Source organism: Mirounga leonina, unplaced genomic scaffold (assembly GCF_011800145.1).
Source record: "Mirounga leonina isolate KUSES-001 unplaced genomic scaffold, KU_Mleo_1.0 Mir_101595, whole genome shotgun sequence".
NCBI lineage: Eukaryota > Metazoa > Chordata > Mammalia > Carnivora > Phocidae > Mirounga > Mirounga leonina.
This window is the reverse complement of record NW_023270158.1, coordinates 7,690,295-7,715,263: the sequence shown is the minus strand read 5'-3', so window position 1 is coordinate 7,715,263 and position 24,969 is coordinate 7,690,295. Positions and strand designations below refer to the sequence as shown.

At 42.7% G+C, this 24,969-nt stretch overlaps 1 protein-coding gene across 1 annotated transcript in view; it reads right to left on the bottom strand.

Annotated features, from left to right (window-relative positions):
• The window catches only part of PHEX (phosphate regulating endopeptidase homolog X-linked), a 217,000-nt gene that overhangs the window by 144,660 nt on the left and 47,371 nt on the right, over positions 1 to 24,969 (bottom strand). The window contains exons 7-12 of the mRNA XM_035000704.1: positions 19,895 to 19,963; positions 17,270 to 17,386; positions 14,336 to 14,419; positions 13,112 to 13,257; positions 5,199 to 5,292; positions 2,868 to 2,996 (exon numbers count right to left, since the gene is read on the bottom strand). Of these exons, the coding sequence (XP_034856595.1) occupies positions 2,868 to 2,996; positions 5,199 to 5,292; positions 13,112 to 13,257; positions 14,336 to 14,419; positions 17,270 to 17,386; positions 19,895 to 19,963 (639 nt within the window). The remainder of the gene's footprint in view (positions 1 to 2,867; positions 2,997 to 5,198; positions 5,293 to 13,111; positions 13,258 to 14,335; positions 14,420 to 17,269; positions 17,387 to 19,894; positions 19,964 to 24,969) is intronic.

Below are 24,969 nucleotides of genomic sequence, written 5' to 3'. Positions count from 1 at the left end.
TTTGAATTATCGTGATGTAACAGACTTTACGTGTTTGTCTTTAAAATCAGTGTTTGTTGAGCACCTGCATCCAAGCTGCTCATATTTTTTTTTTTCATATATTCTTATCTGAATGACTACAATGGATCATTATTAGTGAAATATACCTAAAATATACCTCTTGGACATACTGATTATTTGGGACTATTTGAGAAGCTACAGACATAGGGGACCCTCTCAAAACAGAGTTGAAGTTAGCCTTTCGTGAGAGAAATTAACATTTAGGAGGGAAATCTCATTGTAAGGGTATCTTCCTCCCTGTATCAGGAAAAGGAGGATGACTCTCAACTCTAGAAACTGTGATCAATGGAGAAGATCATGGACTTAAATCTGCATAATAACCTTACCTTTTGTCTACTGTGCTTTTCCTGGTAACCTCCCAATAGTGGTCTGCCCACCCCTGTGCCCACATCTTCTCATCTTCTTTTTCTTTAGCTGGGGATGGTAATTAAGGTGGTGGCCTGGGCCATTTCTGGGAGTTCCTCAGTTTTCCTGGGTCTCTCCCTTGTATACAGGAGGTATGTGCCTTATTAAACTTGTTTGTTTTTCTCTCATTAATCTTTGTTTTATCACAGTGGGATCTCAAGAACCTAGAAGGTTAGAGGGAAATTATTTTTCCTCCCTTACATTAGTTAATTGTGCCTAGATATTTTGCTTCATGACATTTGTAAACCATAATTCATCACAAAGAAAATACACACCAAAAAATCCCCACCATGGCTAAATCCAAATTTCTAATTCAAAATACACCCTCTCCTCCAATGCAGCTGAAACAAATGAAGAAGAACACACTGTGAAGGTGAGGAGTCTTTCAATTCATGACCTCCAACCTCATCTACACCACTACTGTCTCCGGGTAACCATGTTTCCTCAGTTTACTCACTCTCCCACTCCCCTGGACAACTGTTTCACACCTTCTCTTCTCTCTTCCAACCTTGAACCCCAACCTCTGTCCTCAAGCCAAGACTCATACCCTACTGCCTCCTTGACATCTTCAACTGGAAGTCTGATAACCTCTTAAGTTCAACATGGTCACAACTAACTTCCTGATCTCTCCCAATTCCAAATCTAGTTTCCCACAGAATTCTTCTTCTCAGTTAACAGCAACTTCATGCTTCCACTGAAATAAGATTCAAAGCTCTCACTCTCAGATCCCTCACTGAATCTGTCAGCAAAATATGTTGGTTCTACTTCAGAATCCAACCCCTTTTCACAGCTTCCCCTGCTACCATCTGGTCCAAGCTACCATCATCTCTCACCTGGTCCCTCCAATGGTGTTTTGTTTTGTTTTTTTTAAGTAGCCTCCACATCCAAGCGTGGAGTCCAACACAGGGCTTGAACTCACAACCTTGAGATCAAGACCTGAGCTGAGATCAAGAGTTGGACACTTAACTGAGCCCCCCAGGCACCCCTTTCTTTCAGTAGTCTTCTAATTAGTCTCCCTGATTCTGTCCTTGATTCCCTCCAGTCTCTTCTCAACCCAACAGCAGGGAGATCCTTTCAACATAAGTCAGGTCACATCAGGCCTTCGCTCAAAAGCCTACATTAGCTCCCCACTGCACTCAGGATTAAAAGTCCACAATGGCCCATAGGCCTTACAAAATGCCATCATCCCTATTACTGCTCTGACTGCAGCACCTACTTCTTACCCTTACTCTGCTCCAGCCACATGGACCTCCCTTTTATTACTTGAGTGCTCCAGGACCATCCCAGCCATAGTACTTTTTGCACTAGCTATTCCTTCGGCCTGGAACACTCTTCCCCCAGATAGCTGTCATGTCTAATTCTCTCACATCCTTCAAATCTTTGCCAAATGTCATCCTCACAGTGAGGCTTTCCTTCACCACCCTATTTAATCCTATAACCTGCCCCACACACCCTCACCTTACAGCACTCCCAATTCCTTTCTACCCTGATCTCCTTTTTCTTTTCTCCAGGGTCCTTACCATCTTCCAACATACTTGTATGTCCCCCCACCATTTAGAATGTCAAGTCATTGAGGTCAGGGATCTTTTTTTCTGTTCTCTGCTGTGTCCCAAGTGCCTGGAACAGTGCCTGGCATATAACAGGTGTTCAACAAGTATTTGTTAAGTAAATGAAGAAACTAAACCTCATGTTTTATTAGCAGATGGATCTGGCTGGGCCATTAATGCCATTACAGCAACTACAAATTAGTACAGATCATAGGTACAGGAAAGCTCATTACACTGCTCATTCCATTTTTGTATATGCTTAGGAATTTCCAAAATAAAAGGATTTCTTTTCAGGTTAACAACAAAAACAGACACACAGTACTGTCTCTGAAATAAATGTCACACTTCTGAAGTTTTCAGAAAACAGCATAAGTAGGAAAAAACCCTGCATTTTATTTCTATTTCTAAACCATTTAATAGTTGTTAAATGTATTACAAATCTCTTCATCTCTGGGTCTCCAGCTTCCTCATCTCTAAAACAAAGAGGCCCGACTAGAAGACCACTACCTTTTGTAATTACAACAGTCTAATACCTAATCCTAAAATCATCTAGGCCCTCTTTGTTCCTAAGCGTCGACTTTACACATTTAACTTCTACAGGAGAAATTCAGACTCTGGTTGACATGATTTCATGTTTCTTTTCTCACTTCTAACTTGTCTTAATTTTCATGACTATATTCCAGGTTTGAGTTTGTAGTTAATATTGTACTGCAGGAATTCCTCTCTGAAGTCGAACAATTATCTATCTAGATTCATTGCTTCCAGAGCTGGAGGGCTGCTATGGGCCTGCTGGCCACGCCCACATCAGACCTGGCAGACGGCCATGGCTCTTACCAGCTGGGAAGCAGTACTTACCATCTCCTTCTTGTCTTCCTGGAAGTGCACATCCACAAACATTTTCCCAACAACATAAGGGAGGGCGCTTTCGATAAAGTTTACACATTTGTCCCATTGAGGCAACAAAGTTGTAGTCCCCTGAATTACCTGTGGGAGATAATTGATCCAGATTGAGGTTCACTTGGATAAAACCTATGGCTGAAAAAAAATTCACACAACCTGAAGAAAACAGACTACAAAACATTGCACACCCCAACCCATATACATGTGTCCGATAGTAGAGCTGACAGTGAAATCAGATGAAGAAATAAATTCTGCTTGTTCCTAGTTAGACTTAAAACTGAATGAAAATATTTTAACGGTAAAATAATGTATTTATCCTTTCCTTTCAATTTTCCCCATTTAATGAAAGATTAGGACAATGGCACAGCTTTTCTGCAGTTAGCAGGGAAATGAGTGGATGCTGTCCCGTCCAAGTGTCTAGATAGCCTTTAATATCTATTGGGAACTGAAGTTGTACTAGGAAAGGTCTAGTATCAATGGATGATCAAAGTTCCTGCCCAGCGAGGGTTTCCTTACTCTGGGTAGTACACTCACAAGTCCAAAGACAACATGGCCCACCGGGAACAACCCAAGAAGCATATTTACATGGTATCGTAGCAAAGGACACACCCATAACCAAGTAAAAAACAGATGAAAATGTTTTTCCCATCTGTCCCAATTAAGCCATTACAAGAAAACACTTACAAACAAGTAAGGAGGTTCCAAAGCAGGACTTGGAAGGCTCAAAGGTTTACTCTTGGTGATGAAAGCAAAGGAACAAATAGTGTTTTAAATGCCCTTGGAGGCATTTTGGAGGATGGAAGTTCAGCGCTCAAAATGCAAACCGAAGGCAAGCAGCAAGGCAGGGCGGCCCTGAGCATGGTGGAAGACCCGCTTGCCCCACAGGAGACCCAGGCTCCTGGCACAGCACACATGGGCTTGACACTTAGATTCATCTCTTTTTCCTTCCCCTGCTTTCTGGCAACTCAACCCCTCACAGACGGAAGGAATCAATGTATTTTTTAAATCTCCAGAGAAAGAGATCCTACAACTGTCTTTGGCAACTCGATGTTATATTTAGCCCTTTACACTCAAGAAACATCCCCTCATACCTAACCCTCCAATTTTCACACGCTACTTCTTACACCAGTCTCTCTTATTCTCTTCAAAGTAGGATTGAAAAGCAGCTGGGTACTATCTTTTATGTGATCCACAAGAGTTAAAAATATACACACATACATAAAAATATAAATATAACATGTATATATACATATGCACATATATATATTTGATATATATATAAAAAATCTACTTTTGTAACTTAACCCTTCGATATGACTTCAATAAATATAGCTGTTTTATAGTGTTCTCTATAAAACTCAATCATCTAGTGACTTTGAGAGCCAAAATGTATCCAAAATAACTGTTACTGCTCAACAGTAATGACCCACCAAAAATTCCCATACTCATCTGTTTCTCTAGTAACCGAAACATCTGTTAAATGAAAGCACTGTTATAAAATGTGTCATTTGCTTCTAATTGAGAGAAAAATAAATTTAAAATACCTTTTAAAAGTCACAAAATATTTAAAATGCAAAAAAAAAACACCAAACAGAAAATCATTAGGTCCTTATTAATGGGAAAATTATTCAGATAAAAGCTTGTGAAACAAAGGCAAAATAACACCTGTGTAAGTGAGGGAGTGAAGCTAAAATCAAAGAACCAGGTGAGGGGGAAAGCAGCAAAGTGTTTCAGGCAGTTGAGCCAGGTTCCCCGGAGGAGACTAGATTTAGGCCTCTTTGGCCTAGCAGAATTGGAATAATCTCAAAGACTGAATGAAAGTCAAGATAAAGTTAAAGACAAAATTCTATCCCTAAATTAAAGATGAAACTTTACCATCTAAAACGTATACTAGGCATATTTTGAATATTCAGAATACCGAAAATGAAAAATAGTTACAAATATATCACTAAGATACATTAAAACTGTAATTACAGTGGCCCAGTTAAGAACATTGGGGAAAACGAGAATAAGTCAGTAAGAGGGAGTGAAAACAATATGATAGTCCCAAATACTGCCCCAAATATCTTTATATGGCCTCATCAAATACAGCTTGAGCGTAGTTTACAGTACATAAGGTTTCACTTAATAAAAAGAAATAAATTTTTTTAAAAAGTAGAGTTTGGGCTGCAAAACTCCCTCTGTCCCATCCCTAAAGATGATTTTTATTGGATTAGTTAATATACAGACTGTTCCGGCATGTAAAGTTATCCAATGATGTAACATTGCAATCTTCTTCAAACTTACCCGTGAGAATTCGAGCCACCTATACTGAAAACGCCTGCTAAGGTTTGGAATTCTGGAATAAACCATCCTCCACACCAAATAGTTGGCAATGGTCCTGTTAGCAGAGAGAAATGCACATTTATTACAATTAGGTTGATACCTGATACTCTGCAGAACACCTTGGGAAAACTGCTGGCCAAGCTCCATGAAGGGACTTCTTGCTTATACAAAACTGTAGAACTTGCACTTGAGAAATGACATAAGATGATACAATGCCAATAAGCTCAACCAAAACTGGCTTGCTTTTCACCACTTAATACAGATAGATGAAATGAAGATTCTAGCCCGAGGCCTCAGCGTCAACATTTTGCTTTCCCTCTCAGGGCATGGAATCCACTGTTGCCTAGCCCTTTCTGTCTAGAAACTGTCCATACCCTGGAATTATTAGGTGACATCATAAAATGCAGATGAATTCTTACTTTTGGGAACGAACAGCAATATATTGGCCAATACCAATTATTTAGATTTGCACCTTGGTTCTATACTTACATGAGCTTGAACTTGTCACTTAAGCTTGCTGACTTTATCTTTTTTTGTCATACAACAAGGATGATCCCTACCTTATAGGTTTACTGTGAGGTTAAATAACGACACCCTTAATAAAGAGTAAATTCCAGACTTTTTATTGTCATTAACTTCCAAACATATGAACAAGCCCATACACTCATGTAGTGCCCATAACAGATATTTTTTAAAAATCCCTTACATTTTGTTAACTGTTGCCTTTCTCTTTAAGTAAAAGATGCCCTGACCTCAGAAGGATGTGTGATCTAATTTCTAACTCAATAGTGATGATGAATTTTTAATGACCCATCTCCTCCCAGTTGTGCCATTACCATGGTGACTCATAACACACACTCCTGAGATGGCTATTGGGTCATCCAGCCATGTAAGATCCATGTGACATGATGATGGTATCTGGCCCATTAAGAACAACCAACTCTCATTTGCATGGCACTCTAACCCATTCATAGAATGTTCCTATTTCTTTTTTTATTATTATTATTTGGGAGAGAGAGAGAGCACGAGCAAGGGGAGCAGCAGAGGGAGAAATAGACACCCCCCCCGAGCGGGGAGCCCAATGCAGGACTCGATCCCAGGACCCTAGAATCATGACCTGAGCTGAAGGCAAACGCTTAACTGACTGAGCCACCCAAGTGCCCCTGTTCCTGACTATTTCAAAACATTTTGAACATACCCTTGTCAGATGTGGTTAGACCACCATTGTGTTTTACCTTGTCACCTGGCTGACCAAGATGGCATGCTAGACTGGCAGAAGGGTCACTTCTGTCATTTTCCTGATGTTCACTGTGTCCTGACATTATTAGTAATAGCTTCGATTCCTGTTTCCCTACAAGAATTTTTTAAGCCACTTGTCCATTCTGTGGGGGTTAAGCCACTTAAAACAATTCATTAATCTACAGGTATATAGTAAATGGCTTGAGATTATTTTCTCAATGTACCAACTGAAAACAAACCAATGAGTGTGACAGTGCCCTCCCCCTCATGTGTGCCATACAGATCAAATGAAGGGCCTGTAGCCATCTATATAGGACTCAACCAAGCCTAATTCTCTTTTCAGTGGAAAAAAATAAAGATATATAAAAATTCTCTAATTTTCTTCTCAGACCCAGTGGACCATGTTGAGGTATGCACACTTCCCCTCAGAGACCACCACTCTCAGCAGTGAAGTCCAGCCCTCTTTTCAGGCTACTCTAATAAATACATAGTTGTAGGTCATTCCTTTGGATCTTCTCAGTTCACATCTCTACTCTTGAGCCAGAAGTGCTCGCTGAGCACTTCCTGTTGGCCAACCATCATTCCAGGTGCCCTGAGTACTGTAAAGAAATAGGAGTCCAGCACCTACATTCAGAGAACTTAGAGTCTCATTGGGGCACACAGAACTTCAGATTTCCGCTTGCTCGAATAATTGGGTTTTTTACTTGAAGAAATACCTTTTAAGTATATGAAAGGAAGTACATTGTAAGTACTTTCTTTCACTCATTCAGCACATCCTGACCACCCAGATATGTGCTACTACTTCTAGGTGCCAGGGAGATGGAGGGTGAGAAAGATATAGCCCTTGATCTCCTGGAGTTTTGAGCTGAGCAGGGGAAACAAGGTAAGAGCATAAATAACGACTTGGTGGACCCTAGCACCCAAAAAGCCCATGCTGGACACTTCACTAGAAGGAGCACATACCTCAAACTGAGGGATAAGATTCGGCCTCATGAGAGGAACAGGGATGGAGCTAGGCCTAAAGAATGGAAGGTTTAATGGGTGTGAGGCAAGAATATGAAGTCTGGACAAGCTAATTAAGAATAGCTTATGTAGGGACGCCTGGGTGGCTCAGTCAGTTAAGCGTCTGCCTTCAGCTCAGGTCATGATCCCAGGGTCCTGGGATAGAGTCCCACATCGGGCTCCCTGCTCAGCAGGGAGTCTGCTTCTCCCTCTGACCCTCCCCCCACTCATGCTATCTCTCTCTCTCTAATAAAATCTTAAAAAAAAGGAATAGCTTGTGTATTGCAGAAGATGGTGAGCGGGGTCATCCCTTTATAGAGATAGGCATAAAGTTTGGCCACAGAGACGACAATGCAGGTAGCTATCAGGGCCCAGTGTCTAGAGAGTCAAAGGAGGCGAGCCTGACCCTAATGCAAGGTCTGTATGTTCTTCAACCTTAAAATATGGCTTCCTAGGTTTGAAAGCTGTGGTGGAGCCACACGTGCAGATTAGAAGACGGTCCATGGCCAGCAGATACACTTCCAGGAATTCAAAAGGTATTCCCTCAAGGGCACAGTGATAAACCAGACTCCCTGGGGAAGTTGTTAGGATGGGGCTGACAGTGGTGATTGACGGTGGGTGACAGTGGGTGATGGTGGGTGACGGTGGGTGACAGAAGAGGCAGTGCGGTGCAAGTATGCTGGGGTGGGAGAAGGGTGGGCACCCCCACTACAGGAGAGGGGTTACTGTGCCCGTTTCACATATAAAGAAACTTGAGGCCCAGAACCATTAAGTAACTCCTCATGACCACATAGTCAGTGCATCTCCAACTTGGTAGGACCACTCGAGGAGTTTTAAAAGTCCAGATAAATGCCCAAGGCCACGCCAAAGCAATGACATCAGAATCTCTAGGGTGGGATCCAGCATAAATACTGTTTTTAAATTTCCCCTGCTAAGTCCAATGTGCAAATGAGTTGGAGAACCAGTGTAATAAGCGACGGAGGCTAGACCAGACGGAAGTGGGTCTAACTCTAAAGGCTCTGTGCTTTTCCCCATGCTACACGGTGATAAATTAATGTCTCTAATTCAGCAGAGACTTCCTGGCCAAAGAGCCCAAACGTTTCACAGAAGTCTGTGGGTATGAAGAAAGAATAGTGTGTGACGCCTTCATGGGCAAGGCATTACTAAGACGATCGCAAAACAAAACCTCTGAGAGCTGGAAGAAGGAATGCAGGGAAGCTCGCGCAGCAAGACAATGGCACTGATGAGTAGCTCCAGTGGGTTATAAATATCCTGACAGAACGCTGGGGAGCCCAGCTTTGGAGGGCTAATATTACCACGCCAGAAACAGATCTGACCGTAATGAGTGAATCACTGCCACTTAATGCTCAGATATATCAAAAAACAAAACAAAAATCATATTCAGCAACAGTCCTTGAAAATAACACATATCTTTTTTTTTTTTTCAAAAAGCATTTTCAGCAGTATGGTAATTTCCCCAAATGGCAATAAATAAAGCAGAGGAAAGCAAAACATCTCAGGAGAGAACCCACCATTAAAAGAGCAACATGAAATCATTTCCCAAAGCCTCTGACTGGGAAGATTTTTTTTTTTTTTTTTTTAAAGAAGCCCTTGCTGCCCCTTGTCAATTAGTGACAGCTTACATTTGTTTGTATTCAAGAGATCATTAAGTGCCTTTTCCGATCCTCATGATGATGTGTTGGGATGGTTATCATTATCCTTATTATCAGATGAAGAAAACAAAGGTCAGAGAGAGTTCAAGGGACTTGCAAGTATGTGGCAAATCCAGAACTAACCGCTGGTCTTCAGATTCCAGAGCTTGCATATGCTCTTCTAACTCAAACTACCTGAGGAAAGCCAGACAGGTTCTTCTCAAAGGTTCTCAAAGCCAAAGAGATCTTCCTAAGTCCTAGAACCTGCTGAAAGGTACACGTAAGGCAGTGGTTCCCAAAGTGTGTCCCTGAACCAGCAGCTTCAGCATCGCCTGAGAACTTGTTAGAAAATTCCGAGGTCTTACCCTAGATCTCATCAATCAGAACTGTGGGATGGGATCCAGTGGTCTATTTTAACTTTTAACTATTTTAACACAGCCCTTCAGGGAGTGCTGATGCTTGTCAGGTTTGAGAACCACTGGTCTAGGAAAACTCTATCTTCTCTTCTTTCTGTACACACAGCTAAACTAGGAATTTCTAAATCCCAGATCAGTGCTTCTTAAACTTTAGTTTAAGAAGTTTAGTATAGGTGCGCCTGGGTGGCTCAGTCAGTTGAGAGTCTGCCGTCGGCTCAGGTCATGATCCCAGGGTCCTGGGATCAAGCCCCGCATCGGGCTCCCTGCTCCGCGGGAGGTCTGCTTCTCCCTCTCCCACTCCCCCTGCTTGTGTTCCCTCTCTTGCTGTGTCTCTCTCTGTCAAATAAATAAATAAAATCATAAATAAAATCATAAATAAATAAGTTTAGTATATGAACCCCCTGAGGATCTTACTAAATGACAGTGGTCTTACTAAATTACTAAATTCAGTGGGTCTGGAGCAGAGACTGATTTCTGCATTTCTAACAAGCTCACAGGCCAGGCCTATACTGGTCTCCATGTTTCATACTTTGAACAAGGTCCCGGATCGCCCTCAGCAGGACTGAGCCCTGTACGACGTCTACATAACAGCACATTTTCCAGGTAAGCCCCCAGGAGCATAGGTACAATGAGAATCATCTCACTTTAATGTACATTGTGCTTGCTTTATATTAAAATAAAACTGAAGACAGAAAAGATCACAGAGGCTCGGAAAAATCTCCAAGGGTTCTTTCGGCCAGCCTGCCTTAAACAAACAAACAAACAAAAAGTACTGATGCAGATGATCTCCATGAGGCCAGGCCTTGCCTGGAAGAAGACCCCAAGCAAAATCTCTCTAACCCCATCCTGCCTCTCTCTCTCTCAGCCTCTCCCTCCTCCCATTTTGCTCCTCCGACCAAATTAGATGGTTAATCATCTGAGGCATCCGCAAGTCAGGAGTGGGGGGGGGGGTGCGGGGAGAGCCGACGGGAGGACAGAAAGGGAGAGACATCTGCAGCACCTCTCAACCAGTGATGTGCTAGTAAATGTTTCACAACTGGCGTTCCAAGGGAGGGAAAAAAAAAAAAAACCCTGATTTGTAGCATTTGCCAATTTTCACAGTGTGAATGTTCCCATTTCAAACTGTTCACGTGCGATCACTCAACATGGAGTTAGGAAGAGGCAGACAAAACGTGAGGGACCCAGCACATCACTGCATCTTCACCCCCTTTCCACCTTGAACTCCAACTCCCTTTCCCCATAGGCAGCCTCCAGCTCGGGCCTCCGAATGGCCCTGCCCTGGCGCCAGTTCTGGGGGGTCTCGTTGCTCTCGTTTTGTGCCCTGCACCATGGCCTGCCAGCGAGGCAGTACCCCCGCCCCCACAGCCACTTGGTCGGTGGGAAAGAAAAGCCTAATACCACCAGGCCGGCAGGGGGCATGACAGAAAAGGGCAAGCGGCAGTCCAGCTGTGGACAGCTGATGCCAACCCAGGATGGCTTTGTAACCCTGGAAATGCCAGGGGAACCGACTATCTCCACAACTAGCAGTGAAATGACTGCAAAGAGTCTCTTTTCCATACAGGGATATGTGTGCCAGAGACGGGATGTAGAAACGAGGGCTACCCAGCTTAGAATCTCAACTCCACGCCCTCTTCAAGGTACGTCCTGCAGAAGTCACTTTACCTCAGCTTCTTCATCTATGAAGTGGGAACCACGGGGTTTTTTTCAAGATCAAACGTAACCGTTAGCCATAATGGTGATTAACATGAATCAGTCTTCAAACCCAGTGAGTCCCTCCCAAAAACACTAACAGAAAAGATTCTCCTGGGGTGCTTGTTAAAATTCAGATTCCGGGGCCTCACCCCAGAACTGTTTCCGCCTCTATGGAGGACGAGGGGCCTTGGAATCTGTATTTTTACCAAGGGCCTGAGGTGATGCTGCTGGCGTTACTGGTCCATGGAGCACACTTTGTTATTTTCGGGTTTTTATCTAAATTCTGGTTAGTTACCAAATAGTGTAATATCGGCACGCGGAGCACACTTTGAAGAGCAAGGTTCTAACCCACACATCCCCTAACCTACCTCTAGATTCAATTTTCACTGAGAAAATTTTTATAGAATCACTGCTTATCTCTAAATGGTAGAATTTCAAGTAAATTTATTATTTCTTCTCTCCCTTTTCTGTATGCTTTTCTCAGTGAACACATACTGCTTTTATCATAAAATATAATCTTAAAAGGAAAAGCAGCTCTTCAAAGGTGTTTCAGTGTTTCCATAGGTAGGGATGGATGCTAGATTTTATTTCTAGGACTTCTACAGGCATCTTTTTTTGGGTTTTTCTTTCTTTTTTTTTTTTACACATAACTCCTGGCAAGATAGCCCTAAGTCCAAGTAAGAAAATATGATTTTTAATTATGGTCTGGCATCTAGCTTAGTAAACTGCCTTTGTGAAGCTACTTGACCCTGCTGTGCTTCATTTTCTATCGTCAAATCGGAATGGCTTCATGAAGATGTAAAATTCCCTTTCATGGACATTTTTAGGATCTTCTTGTTTGTAGTGCTAAAGTAGCAGCACAACCAATTCTAAAACATTCTTTAAAATATGAAAAACCATGGGGCGCCTGGGTGGCTCAGTCAGTTAAGCGTCTGCTGTTTGGCTCAGGTCACGATCCCGGCGTCCCAGGATTGCGCCCCACATTGCATCCAGCTCCCTGCTCAGCGGGGAGTCTGCTTCTCCCTCTGCCCCTCCCCTGCTCCTGCTCTGTCTCTCCCTCATTCACTCTCTAATAGATAAAATCTTTAAGAAATAATGATAATAAATAAATAAGAAAAACCAGGGGTGCCGGGGTGGCTCAGTCAGTTAAGGTTAAGCAGTTAAGCGTCCACTGTGTCCGACCCTTGATTTGGGCTCAGGTCCTGATCTCAGGGTCATGGGATTGAGCCCTGCACTGTGGTCTGTGCTCTGCGCAGAGTCCGCTTGTCCCTCTCTCTCTGCTCCTCACCACCGCCCACCCTCCCCCCGCCCTTCCCCGGCTTGCACTGTCTCTCTCTCTCTCAAATAGATAAAATCTTTAAAAATATATATAAAATAAGAAAAACCAGACAGTTCCTGAAGTTGTTTCATCAGTGCAACTTTTCTATGGCTCTCAGACTACTCTTACTCAACACAGGTACTTCACTATATTGCAACAAAGTGACTTACTGGCTAAAAAGAAACCAGAAAAAAAAAGCAGCAAAGGACGAAGAATGAAATGGAAAAAAAGAGATGTTCATATAGAAATTTCAGAAAATAACATCATTATGTAACTAGCTCCTAAAAGTAGGAAACAATTGAAGCTTTCAGAGAGAAAAATATGGAGAAAGGCCAGAAATGAGGGGCAAAAACACTGTGTATCTGCTATCATAGCAAGTAAATAACACCAGACGATGATTTTGGCCAATTTGTCACAAAGGGCACCAGGATTTTCCCGAAGACTCTTTTGAGGTAACCTTCCTTAACAACAGTAGTCCAAGGATGTGAGAGGGAAGGTCTTATAATTTAAAAGGAAAAACAAAAGTCAGGGTAAAATACACAAGAAAGCTCTTACTTCTTTCTCTCAGAGCCTAATATCCTAAACAAATCCTTAAAGTACTGTGGGACACGGACGACCACGTTCTCTGCGGGGCCAATGTCTTTCAGGCCGGGGTAGACTCTGACATCGATGACCTTCTTGATGTAGCCCAGCCAGTCAAACTGAGGAGAGAGAGACAAACACAGAGTGAAGGAACATCTGCTGGGCAGCAGGCAAGGAGAGAGGCAAAGAGAGCTGGCTGAACATACTCCACTGCCTGTAATTTCTGACCAAATAGTTAGAGATGTGACTGCTCAACTCTAGAAAAGAAACGACTGGCTACGTGCTGCCCAGACCTACCGCCCGCATCACACACAGACTTCCTGTGCGTTGTGTACCATCTGCCCGCGGACAGCACACGACCTCCGTCCTCAGCTCCCCCCACTTCGCTCCCTCTTGTGCTTGCCCTCACACCCCTCCCCCACTCATTCACTCACGGGTACACACAGCCGCCCCTGCCAGGCTCCACTACTGGTCTCCCCTCTGGGGCAGCTTTACTTACAGGAGCAACAAAAAGTAATATGTGTCCCCTCTTCAGAGCACCACTCTCTTGGCGTTTTTAATTGGCTACCCCAAAAGTCATTTCCAGCCTTTTTCTTTTTTTTTTCCTCCCCTGCCTGCATCTACTAGTGAAATGGAAAACCAGTTACTCACTGTAGGCAGGGAAGCCCCAGTCCTACTTAAGACATAAAGGGAAGACATCTGGGAATTTGCTGGAAAGGCTTTAGTATTTTTCCTGGTGAAAGAGATAGACATGACTATCATTGGCCCTTCCCCTTCCTTCCTGGCTGATGGCAGATGTGGCATGTGGAGCTACAGTAGCCACCTTACAACCCTGAGTCATCAAACCGGAAGTCAAAAAGCCAACACACTAAGGACAGTGGAAAGAACAAACGTGGGTCTTTGACAACACTGTTCAACAGCAAAAGCAACACCAACAGCCACCTACATCTAGACTTTTGTCATGTAAGAAAATGGGCTTTAAGTTTTTAAGCCACTCTTGGAAAGGTTTTCTTTTCCCTACAGTAGAAAGCATCCAAACGCACAGACGGGATATTTTATGTGGTGACTGACAACCATGATGATAACCAGTAAGACTGATAGTAGGTTTTATAAAGGCAAAACTTCACACACAGATGATGTACAGTCGTTTGTAAAATGACCAGTTAAGGTAACATTTCCTAGATCATTGTCACCAACCTGGGGAATCATAGCACTCAGCTGGGAAATGTTCATTTTGTTGTACAAGGCCTCACTGGTTCGGTTTTCATGTGGAATCATTATCTGGTGGAAAGAGACTTTGGTTATTGTTTCGAATGAACCATTTCTTGATGCGTGACTACCTTCTATATGTGCCAAACATCTGCCAAGTATCATAACGCTTTTCAAGATTTTGGTGCAGTGCTGAACTTGGGAGAGAGAGAAAAAAAGACATCGCTTTAGGTAAAATTAAGATGAAGATAATAAGAAGAATCCTTCCTGTCCTGTTCAGTGTGAAACACTGCCCTCAGTCCAAAAATAACTTCCCAAATCCCTTCCTCATCTCTAATGTGGATGGACAAAAATCTATTACTGGCTCAGGTCCGACAGCCAAACTGAGATTAGGCAACTGAGACAAACATCCCACCTTCACCTGTGGTATCCAGATAATGACCAGAAGAGCTTATGAACCACAGGCCATCCCTTCATCCCTTGGGGCACATTTTCACTAAAGAGCACTAGACTATCTGGATACCACTGCCATCTGTGATCATTGTGTCAACAGCTCATTACCTCCCCTCCCCTCTTCCCTCTGCTTTCTCTGGCCTTCAGGAACCCCCCCCCCCCCCCCCCCCCCCCCCTCCCCCGCCCTTCGGGACCCCCCCCCCCCCCCCCACCACCACCACTCAGGGAATGAGTTCAGTTACCACTCAAACACATATTTCCAAGTCTACATCTCCAACCTTGACTCTTGACACTCTTTCTATTCCCAATACTCATGCTCTTGGCCACTGTGCCAACACCAAATCTAAGCTATGTTGAATCTAAGAAGAGCAGCAATGATTATCTTCCTCAAGGGCCGTCTTAATCATGTCCACGGACGGGAAGCAGCTCCCCATACCCTTAAACCATACCGTGCTTTTAAGGCCCTCCATCCTCTGATTCTCTTGCATTAAACTTGCCACTTTCTACCTCACACCTCACACAAGACTCTCCTACCCTGGCACCCCCATCCACCATCACCACTCCCATAGTTTGAACCAGGATTCAAGACTTGGCCCAAGATTCATTTTCTCTGTCAAGTCTTTCCAGTTAAACTCTACTTGGATCCAATCACAAGGGCCACTCCGTCAACGTGCCCTCCCTTTGTGAACACTTCTCTCTAGCTGGTATTGGTTAAATGCACACTTCCATGGCTGTGTTTATAAGGACCTTTTTGTGCTTGGCTAGGTTGTCCCGTCTCTCCAGCTTCAGAAGTTTCCCTAGTACTATGTGTTCCACTAATTTTGAATGACCTAGGGGTATAAAAGATGGAGGTAAGAATTACCAGCAGGCCAAAAATCTATGCACCACAGATTCTTGAAGATAAAAATCACACAGGGCTGAGTGACGGACATCTACCCCCTCTTTTCTAAATGCTTCAGTGCCCTCAGCTTCTCCCCCACCTCACCCTCCACAGGAGAGAGTTCATGAATCTTACAAACAGCTTCCTGGATCCATCTGAATCATTGCCTCAGAGAATGTCCACACTCCTCCCTCCCTCTACTAGGGCTCTCAGTCCCAGATTGAAGCCCTTTGGCCTCAGAGCTGTTTTCAGCTCTCTGCCAACTACTTCCCCCCACCCCATGGATTTGTCACTTCATTTAGCCTCTCAACAATTCCCAGTCTTGCCTCAGCCCAGCTGTTTTTATAGTTCCCTTTTTGGTCCAAATCCCTGGTTCAGGGCAAGGCCTTTCCCTGCTGTATCAGAGCTTCAGTCCAAATTAGAGCTCTGGGTCTCCTATTTGCCTGGGAAGGGAATCCAGATGGCCTCTAGACATGGCTTAGAGGCCCAGTCTTGACTCCAGAACCTCTGCAGCAGTGTTCACACAGTCTTCAAAGGTGACATGCATGAATGAACTTTCTGCTCTGCAAGTAAGAGTTTGGAGAGAGGTATGCATGTACATCACTGCAGCTGAGAGAAACTAATTCCTCCTGACCCTTATCAATCATCCCTACTCCATACCTCAACACCCTACCACCACTTTGCCAAACACAAAACCAAGCAACACCTGGACTCACATGCAACTAAGGATTTTTACCAACTTCTGTTATAAAAGACTACCAACCCATATGCAAGACTTGATAAAAGTGTCATTTTTTTCCCCACTACGAAGTATACCCACAAACAGATTTCACATTTTTTTCCCTCCAGTCCTAAGAATGTACAGGGCTTTTACACTTTGGTTCTTCTACAAAAGAAGTTATGTTCTGAACAAAGGGAACCAGTGAGGATTTCTCATTATTTTCCCTCAAGTTTGTTCTTAGGTCTCTACCCTGAGCCTGAACTTAAGGTAACTTGCAAAGAACACAGCATGTGACACAGTGACATTTAAGTGGGGCAAGAAAAGAATGAAAAACGGTTAGGTACAAGGTAGCACCAGAATGGCAGCTAAAAAATGCTTACTGGCATGTCCTATACCTTTTCTACATCAAACTGTATATCCAGCATCCAGGATGGGTGAACAGACTTCCCAAAGGCCCGATCTTAGGTCAGACTGACCCTGAGTGGGACTGGTATAAAGAGTAAACTAAATGAAAAATAACCTCCCACTCAAGCCAAATCAATATGGATTTATTAACTATTCTTCTATAGGAACCACACAGAAGTCGTGTAGGAAAACATAGTCAGAGGATCTCCCTGATGCTGTTCTTTGGCCACAGCTAGGCAGCATATGGCCCTTGGGCTTCAAGCAGGGAGGCAGAAGGAAAGAAGAGCTCTTCTTTCTATCATGGTTCTTCTTCCTGTTCCTTTCCAGAGGGGATGCTATTAGTTCTACCTTGGATCCAAAGGACATTGCCACAGAATGCCCTTTTTATATATATTTTCACTCATGGTATACTACTTTTAAAATAAGAAAAAGAAAATAAAGAGATTTTTACATTAAGACTTACCTCCGCTATCTTAATTTCCAATCTAAGCACTGACTTCATGTCATGCTCCGCTCGGGAGCTATTAGCTCCCAAAAGCACAGCCGTATCCACCATGAACTTGTAAAGGGCATCCCGATACTATAAGAGATAAAGAAGCAAGTGACCATGACAACAGCCTATTAGAAAGTACGTTTCAGGGACAGAGAAGGGCAAAAACAGCAGATGGAAGTAAATGCTCTTCAATTTCACTCTCTACTCCAAGTATGGTACAGGCATGAGGCAAAACCAACCATCCACCCACCACTTTGGGAGAAAGAGTGGCAGCTAGTGGGGGACTGTTTTCATGAGAGACAGAGATACCAGCCACCAAGGATCAAGAGAACTAGTTTTCTGGCAACCAATGATATTATAGATACAGGAAACATCTCCAAATGAGCCCAGAATAGAAAGTTAAAGGTCAGACTCCTCTTTCCAGGCAAGTGAGGTTTTAATAAAATAATGGGAAAGAATGGTTGCTAAAAGCAGGAGGCATGATCCATGAAGACTAGTGGAAACTGTGATTTATTCTCTTGCAGCTCAATTTACCCACCTTCACACTAAGCAATAAAAAGACCAGTGCTTGCAACCCTTTGTCTCTTCAGTTTTGTATGGATTTTACAAAGTTCTCCTCACTACTCAGGGAGAAAAGAATGAAGAGAGGAATGATAAAGAGAAACCCAGCAAATAGCAAATACAGAGTTTCCTCCCTGCATGTTCATAAACCCATTGTCAGGCTATTCATATGGCACTGGAGAGGGACCTTAACTCTGTGGGAACTGTGGAATCTTGTTGAGGGTAACCTCTCCTTTCAGGTATGTTTGTGAGAACTCAATACACCACATATTAAATTATCACATGGTTATGCTATGGGACTAAGATTTCCTTACATCTTGATTATATATGCTATTCTTGCTATGTTTATGACCTCGAGACCTATACAGTGATTGGCATATAGCAGGGCTTTAATAAATATTTGTTAATCAGTAAGCAAGCTTGGCAAAGAGTCTTAATTAGAAACAATGTTTTATAATTCCCAGTTCAATTTAAGAAATTATTTATTCAATCAATACATGTATAGGATGTCTTGCTAGGCATTCTGTGCTTATGTGGGGTACAGATGAAAAATTACATAATGCATGAGTCCGGTTCTCGGTGTGTAATCCAGTGAGGGAGATAAACATGTAATTACTAACTGTAACATTAGAGAGACCAAAATCAGTTCCTTAACAAAGCTGCTAAGTGTTTGGAAACTCAAAAAGTAGAGAAGAATTCCAGCCTGGAGAAATGAGCACAGAGCACTTGAAGGAGACAGATTCAAGAGTAGTGAAGAATCCTCCTGTGAGGTGTGTAAGCTGCCTTTGTTGGGAGAAAAACAAAAGTAAATGAGGCAGCAAAAGTGTTCTGGGATCATGTCATGATCAAAGCATGCTGGGAGCTATACTTTGAGAAGAGAACTTGTCCAGTGGTGCTAAGGAGGCAATGAAACGAAGGGGAAGAGTTAACAGTTAAAGGCTACTTGTAGTCAAGGCGAGAGTTAACAAGGATCTGACCTAGGGCAGTAAAGACAGAGAGGAGGGACCAGACGGAACAGAGATTTTGAAAGTAGAATCCACAGGACTTGACTGATTGGTTACAGGGGATGGGGGAGGGGGTTTCAAGCCTGGTTGCTGATAGGGTGGTGACCCCAACAGAAAGGTAGGTGCCTGCATATTGGCAAAAGTCCATTCTATCCACTTGGAACAATACAAACATGCCAACCTTCTTTGATGAATGTCCTTACCCAGAAAGTTGCCTAAGATCTTACCTAGCTTCCTGCCCTCCAGAACCTTCTAGATACAAGGTTTAGTAACAGCAAAGGAGTAGGGACTTCCGTTGTGACCCCAACACTTCCCAATCTACGTTCCTACATTCTTAGGCTGGGCCAGAAACCAGTGAACTCCCTAGTCAAGGGTCCCCTGGGTCTGAGGCTCCTTTGGAAGTTCAACCGTGTTTCCAAAATGAATTGAAAATGTCAGGAATGAAGCAGCTCTACTCCAATCTCCAGGAAACTACTAGGTTTCCCAGCCAACCCAAGAAGTCTATTGGAACTGATCCCATCTGGTTCTTATTAACCTTGCATTAACCCGTGGCATCTGTTAAGAAAACAGATTCTTGGACCCCACTTCAAGTCTCCTACATGGGCCTCTCCTGGGCTGTGGCCCAAGAATCGACATTTAACAGGAGGTTCCCAGATGACTCTTAAGCCATACAATTTGAGAACCATTGACTGACTATGTCAACCCAGTCAAATCTCCACACTTCTGCAATGTACAGTGAGCTCTCTACAGTTCTGAGGAAAGGCTGCAAGCTCATTTCTTGGTTACTTCATTCAGGCGTGCTGTCTCCCCAGCTCGATCATGAGGGCCCTGAGCGTTGACGGCCAGACTTTCTGGAGACAGGAAGTGCCATGTGTCTGATTGAATAAAAGGCCTCTGCTTCCTGCACTGGCAACATGGTCATCAAACAGTCACATTGTTCATTTCCAGTAAAGAGTCAGGGATTTTAGAACAATTTATGAACCCAACAACAGTCTGACAAGGCACAGTGGTGAATATGAGTCAAACTTACAGACTTGGCTTCTGTGGTATTATCCAGGTAGTCTTCCCTCACGGCTAGGGAGAGAGTTGCTTGGTCCAGCTGTTGAAACAAAACAGAAAGCATTCTGCTTGTAATATAAATTCGTACCAAGCATTGTAACAAGAATCATGGAATGGGCACGGCAGGGGTGCTCTGAGTCTCGTCACCAGTACAGAAAGAGTTCCCTGCACTCAGAGTGATAGGCAAATAGGTACTTCAGCAAAGACAGAAATTATAAAGTACCAGAGACTGGCCCCTGCTTCATGGATTCTAACCTTTTTGAGGTTCTACCAATACTGAATAGCATCAAAGCTCTCTGAGTTGAAATAGGTCTTAGAGATGATTTGGTTTTCCCCCTTCTTGTGGAGAAACAAAGGCCAAAGAACTGAGGTGACTTTTCCAAGGTAACATGGCCGGGCAGAGCTCAGAGGAGAATCACGGTATCCCGTCACCAGATCCAGCATTCTCCTCACTGCAGTATTTTACAAAAATGCCAATCTGGAGAGAGTTGATTAATCACATTTTCTTTTTTTTTTTTTTTTTAAGATTTTATTTATTTATTTGACAGAGAGAGACACAGCGAGAGAGGGAACACAAGCAGGGGGAGTGGGAGAGGGAGAAGCAGGCCTCCCGCAGAGCAGGGAGCCCGATGTGGGACTCGATCCCAGGACCCTGGGATCATGACCTGAGCCGAAGGCAGTCACTCAACCGACTGAGCCACCCAGGCGCCCATTAATCACATTTTCTACCGCCATACCCCTAAAATACTGTACTGCATTGAGTGATTTTTTTTTTATTTTAAAGGAATCAAATGAGAATTCTGTTTTGAGAAATCTTTGCAAAATTTAGAACTCTCTCTGGAAAGTTTAGGATAGGTGATAAAAATACAAATAATAGACAACTAAATAACCAAAATTATTATGGAAAAGTATAGCATAATTTCTTGAAGTAAACAATTTCAATGTCTTAAAGGCAATCAAAGGGGGAAAGACAGTGTTTTGTTTTGTTTTTTAAAGATTTTATTTATTTGAGAGAGAGAGAATGAGAGACAGAGAGCACGAGAGGGAAGAGGGTCAGAGGAAGAAGCAGATCCCCCGCTGAGCAGGGAGCCCGATGTGGGACTCGATCCCAGGACTCCAGGATCATGACCTGAGCCGAAGACTCATACCTCACATCTTTTACAAAAATTAACTCAAAATGGATCATAGACCTAAATGTAAAACCCAAAACTATGAAACTTCTAGAAGAAAACATAGGGGCAACTCTTGTGACCTAGGGTTAGACAAAGAGTTGTTGGGGTTTTTTTAAAAGATTTTATTTATTTATTTGACAGAGCGAGAAAGAGAGCACAAGCAGGGGAAGCAGTAGGGAGAGGAAGAAGCAGGCTCCCCACTGAACAGAGTGCCTGATGCGGGGCTCGACCCCAGGACGCTGGGATCATGACCTGAGCCGAATGCAGACGCTTAACCAACTGAGCCACCCAGGCACCCCAGAGTTATTCTTTTAAAGATTTTATTTATTTATTTGAGAGAGAGAGAGAGAGAACACAGAGGGAGAGGGAGAAGCAGACTCCCCACTGAGCAGGGAGCCTGATGCAGGACCGGATCCCAGGACCCTGAGATCATGACCTGAGCCGAGGTCAGATGCTTAACTGACTGAGCCACCCAACTGAGCCACCCAGGCACCCCTAGACAAAGAGTTATTAGACATGATACCAAAATCACAATCCATAGAAGAAAAAAGAAATTGGACTGAGTCACCATTAAAAAATTTTGCTCTGCAAATGACACTGTCAGAATAAAAAGATGAGCTACAGAGACAAAATATTTGACAATCACATATATGAAAAAGGATTTGTTTATAAAGAGCCCTCAACATGCGACAGTAAGAAAACAAACAACCCAATTTAAAAGCAAGCACAAGATTTGAACAGACAATTCACCAAAGAAGATATGAAGATGGAAAGTAAGTGCATGAGAAGATGCTCAACAGCACTAATAATTAGGAAAATGTAAGTCACAAACGATACACCACCACTATATATCATTAAAATGGCAAAAACAAACAAACAAGCAAAACCTGCTAAGGTAAAAGCTGTCCAGGATGTAGAAAAACTGCATCACTTGCACATTGCTGGTGGGAATGCAAAATGGCAGAGCCACTTTAGAAACCAGTTTGATAGTTTCTTAAACATACACTTACATATGACCCCATATGACCCAGCAATCCCACTCCTAGGTATTTATCTAAGAGAAATAAAAACTTAATGCTCACACAAAAACCCACATGTAACTCTATTCATAACTGTCAAAAACTGTAAACAACCCAAATGTTCTTCAACTGGTGAATGGATAAACTGTGATATACACTGGAATAGTAGTCAGCCCTAAGAAGGAATGAACTACTGATACATGGAACAACGCAGGCAAGTTTTACCCACATTCTGAAAAAGGCAAAACTACAGGGACAGAGAACGGTGTTTAAGGATGGGGAAAGTGGTTGACTACAAAGGGGTAACATGAGGTAATTTTGTGGGGGGTGATGGAGGTGATTACATGACTCTGCATTTGTCTAAACTTACAGGGGCGCCTGGCTGGCTCAGTCAGTTAAGTGTCTGCCTTCATCCTGGGCTAGAGCCCCACATCTTTGGGCTCCCAGCTCAGCGGGGAGTCTGCTTCTCCCTTCTCCCTCTGCCCCTCCCCCCTGCTCGTGCTCTCACACACACGCGTGCACACTCTCTCTAAGGAATAAAAAATCTTTTTTAAAAAATCTTATAGACATGTGCATCACAAAAGTTAATTTCACTGAATGTAAATTTAAAAGTTTTTTTTTAAGTTCCAGAACCTTCTCTAAATCTATGGCTGTTCTTTCTTGAGTTTCAGCAACTGCCTAAAGACTAAATAAAACAGATCCCAACAGCAGATTTTCTAAATTTAAATCTGATTCACACAGAAAAAAAGTTAAGTCAAATTAAGAACATACAAAATCTAAGTAACAAATAAAAAATTAGTAGCATCTGAATAAAAACTGGATTCTACATGCCTGTATCATTAGTTTATGCAACTCTACACTGTTTTTATCTATGTATTCTAGTTCTTCATTTTACTATAATCTCAAGTATTTTCTTTTTTTAATACATAAGATTGGTATAGCATTATAGTTTTCCATGAAGATCTCCTTCATATGCAACAAATTCTACAAAGGCCAAGTTAAGAGTTAGTGATGTTATGAAAAATTCAAGGAAAAACACTACTCTTGTTTCAAGGAGGAAAAAAGAGATTTTCATAACATCCATCTTGCCTGCATGTATTATTAAAATCCTTAAATTGTTGTATTCAGCTGTCTTCTCTAATTGGTCCCAAACAACCAAATCATAAGCCAGCCTGGCTTCATCCTACTAAAACTCCCAATCTACCACCATTTCTTCCAAAAATTAAGTAACCCAGGATCGTGAAACACAGTATTATGATTAAGATGCTTTGGCTTTCAGTTAGATCTGGACAAATTGGAGCAATCTTTTGAGCTTCAGTCTCATAGGAAAGGAAACTAAATAGACAGTATCAAGAAAGCCAAAGTTTCCCTCTGATGAAATGAAGTTAAATCCCCTTATTGTAAAAGTTTATATGACTCAAGTAAAGTTACTGGACCTTTTTTAAACCTCCACATTGTTATGGTTTCTAGGGAACGTTTTAAATACACCAAACAGAATAAGGTCTGACAACTAAATCTCTTTAGAAGCATACAAACTCTTGAGGCAAAAGACTTTCTCAAGAGACCAACATTAGGACACTGTGTTATTGGAGGTTTTTTAATCCTTGTGTTTACAAATGATCCGAACATCCCAAGTAGAAAATAAAGTATGTGTTTAGGAAATCCGATATATTGAACTGAAAGATGAATTTTTTTTTTCTCTAACTACAACAAACCTCAGGTTAGGAAACAAAGCAGTAACACAAAAAGAAACATCTGCCAAATTATGATTTAGGAAAAGAAAAGACAAAGCAATTAGAAAAACTTCATTTCCAAGAGGGTCTCTCCTTGTCATTCTTAAGGATTTTGCTAAAAGCTAGACAAAAGCAGGACATTAATGATGGTTTTAAGTCAGTTTCAGTAACACATACTTAGACAACCTGGTCTTCCAAACGTTTTTTCAGGATCCTATATAATCAAGTCCTTTATTGTTCCACAAGTCCTCATTCTTGTAATCTCCTTACATAAAATAAACCCAAACACATGTAGCAAGGTACGTTTGGGGGCTTTAACTTCTGTTGTTTCCTCTATTTTTGAATTTCCTTTCTCCCATTTCAGCCTCTGGCAAATCCTGTGCTATCTCGTCACAGGGCAGCTCGACAGAGGACCCCTGGGTGGTCTGAGCAACCCCCCGCTCGCCAAACTGCCTGTCCTTGGTATGGGGCCACCTCTGCCCACTGGAAACTTGCCTTTTTTCTTCACCCAAAAGTACCACCTGCTCACCCAAAGGAATTGCCACAGTGCTGTGCCGTCCCAAAGAGAGTCCTTTTTCTTTACCCCCATGGGTTCATGGGATTAGAAAGCTAAAAACATTGAAGAAAACAGGATGTGATGGGAAAAGAAGTCTAAGTACATAGAGGGAGGAGAGTCTGGGGTAAGAGAGAGCTCTCCCAGAGCAAGAAGAAAATCTCCTCAGCTGCCAAAGAAGTCCAAGTTTCTCATAGGCACAGTGACCAGTCACTGCCCCTAGAAAACAGCAGGATGGCAGAGGGAGTGGGAGACCCAGGTCCCCAGTAGCAGAAAAGTACACCTGAAGGGTCCACAAGGGCTGAGAGAAGGGGTTTCTTCTCAGAAACACCTAGTTGATGAGTGGAGAATCTCCCACTATCCCAGGAGAAGACTAAGAAATGGGGCAACCAGAAGGTGGGGAAATGCCTACACTGGTTGGGTTTCCCACTACAAGGTGGCATGGGAGCTCAGACGGATGTGAGACTAACTGAAATTGCCTATTTTTAGCACAAGTGAACTTAAGATCCGAGAGGTATGTTGGGTACCAAAATCGAAGAGAGTCAAGTGGTTCTCCAAATGGTTCTGAC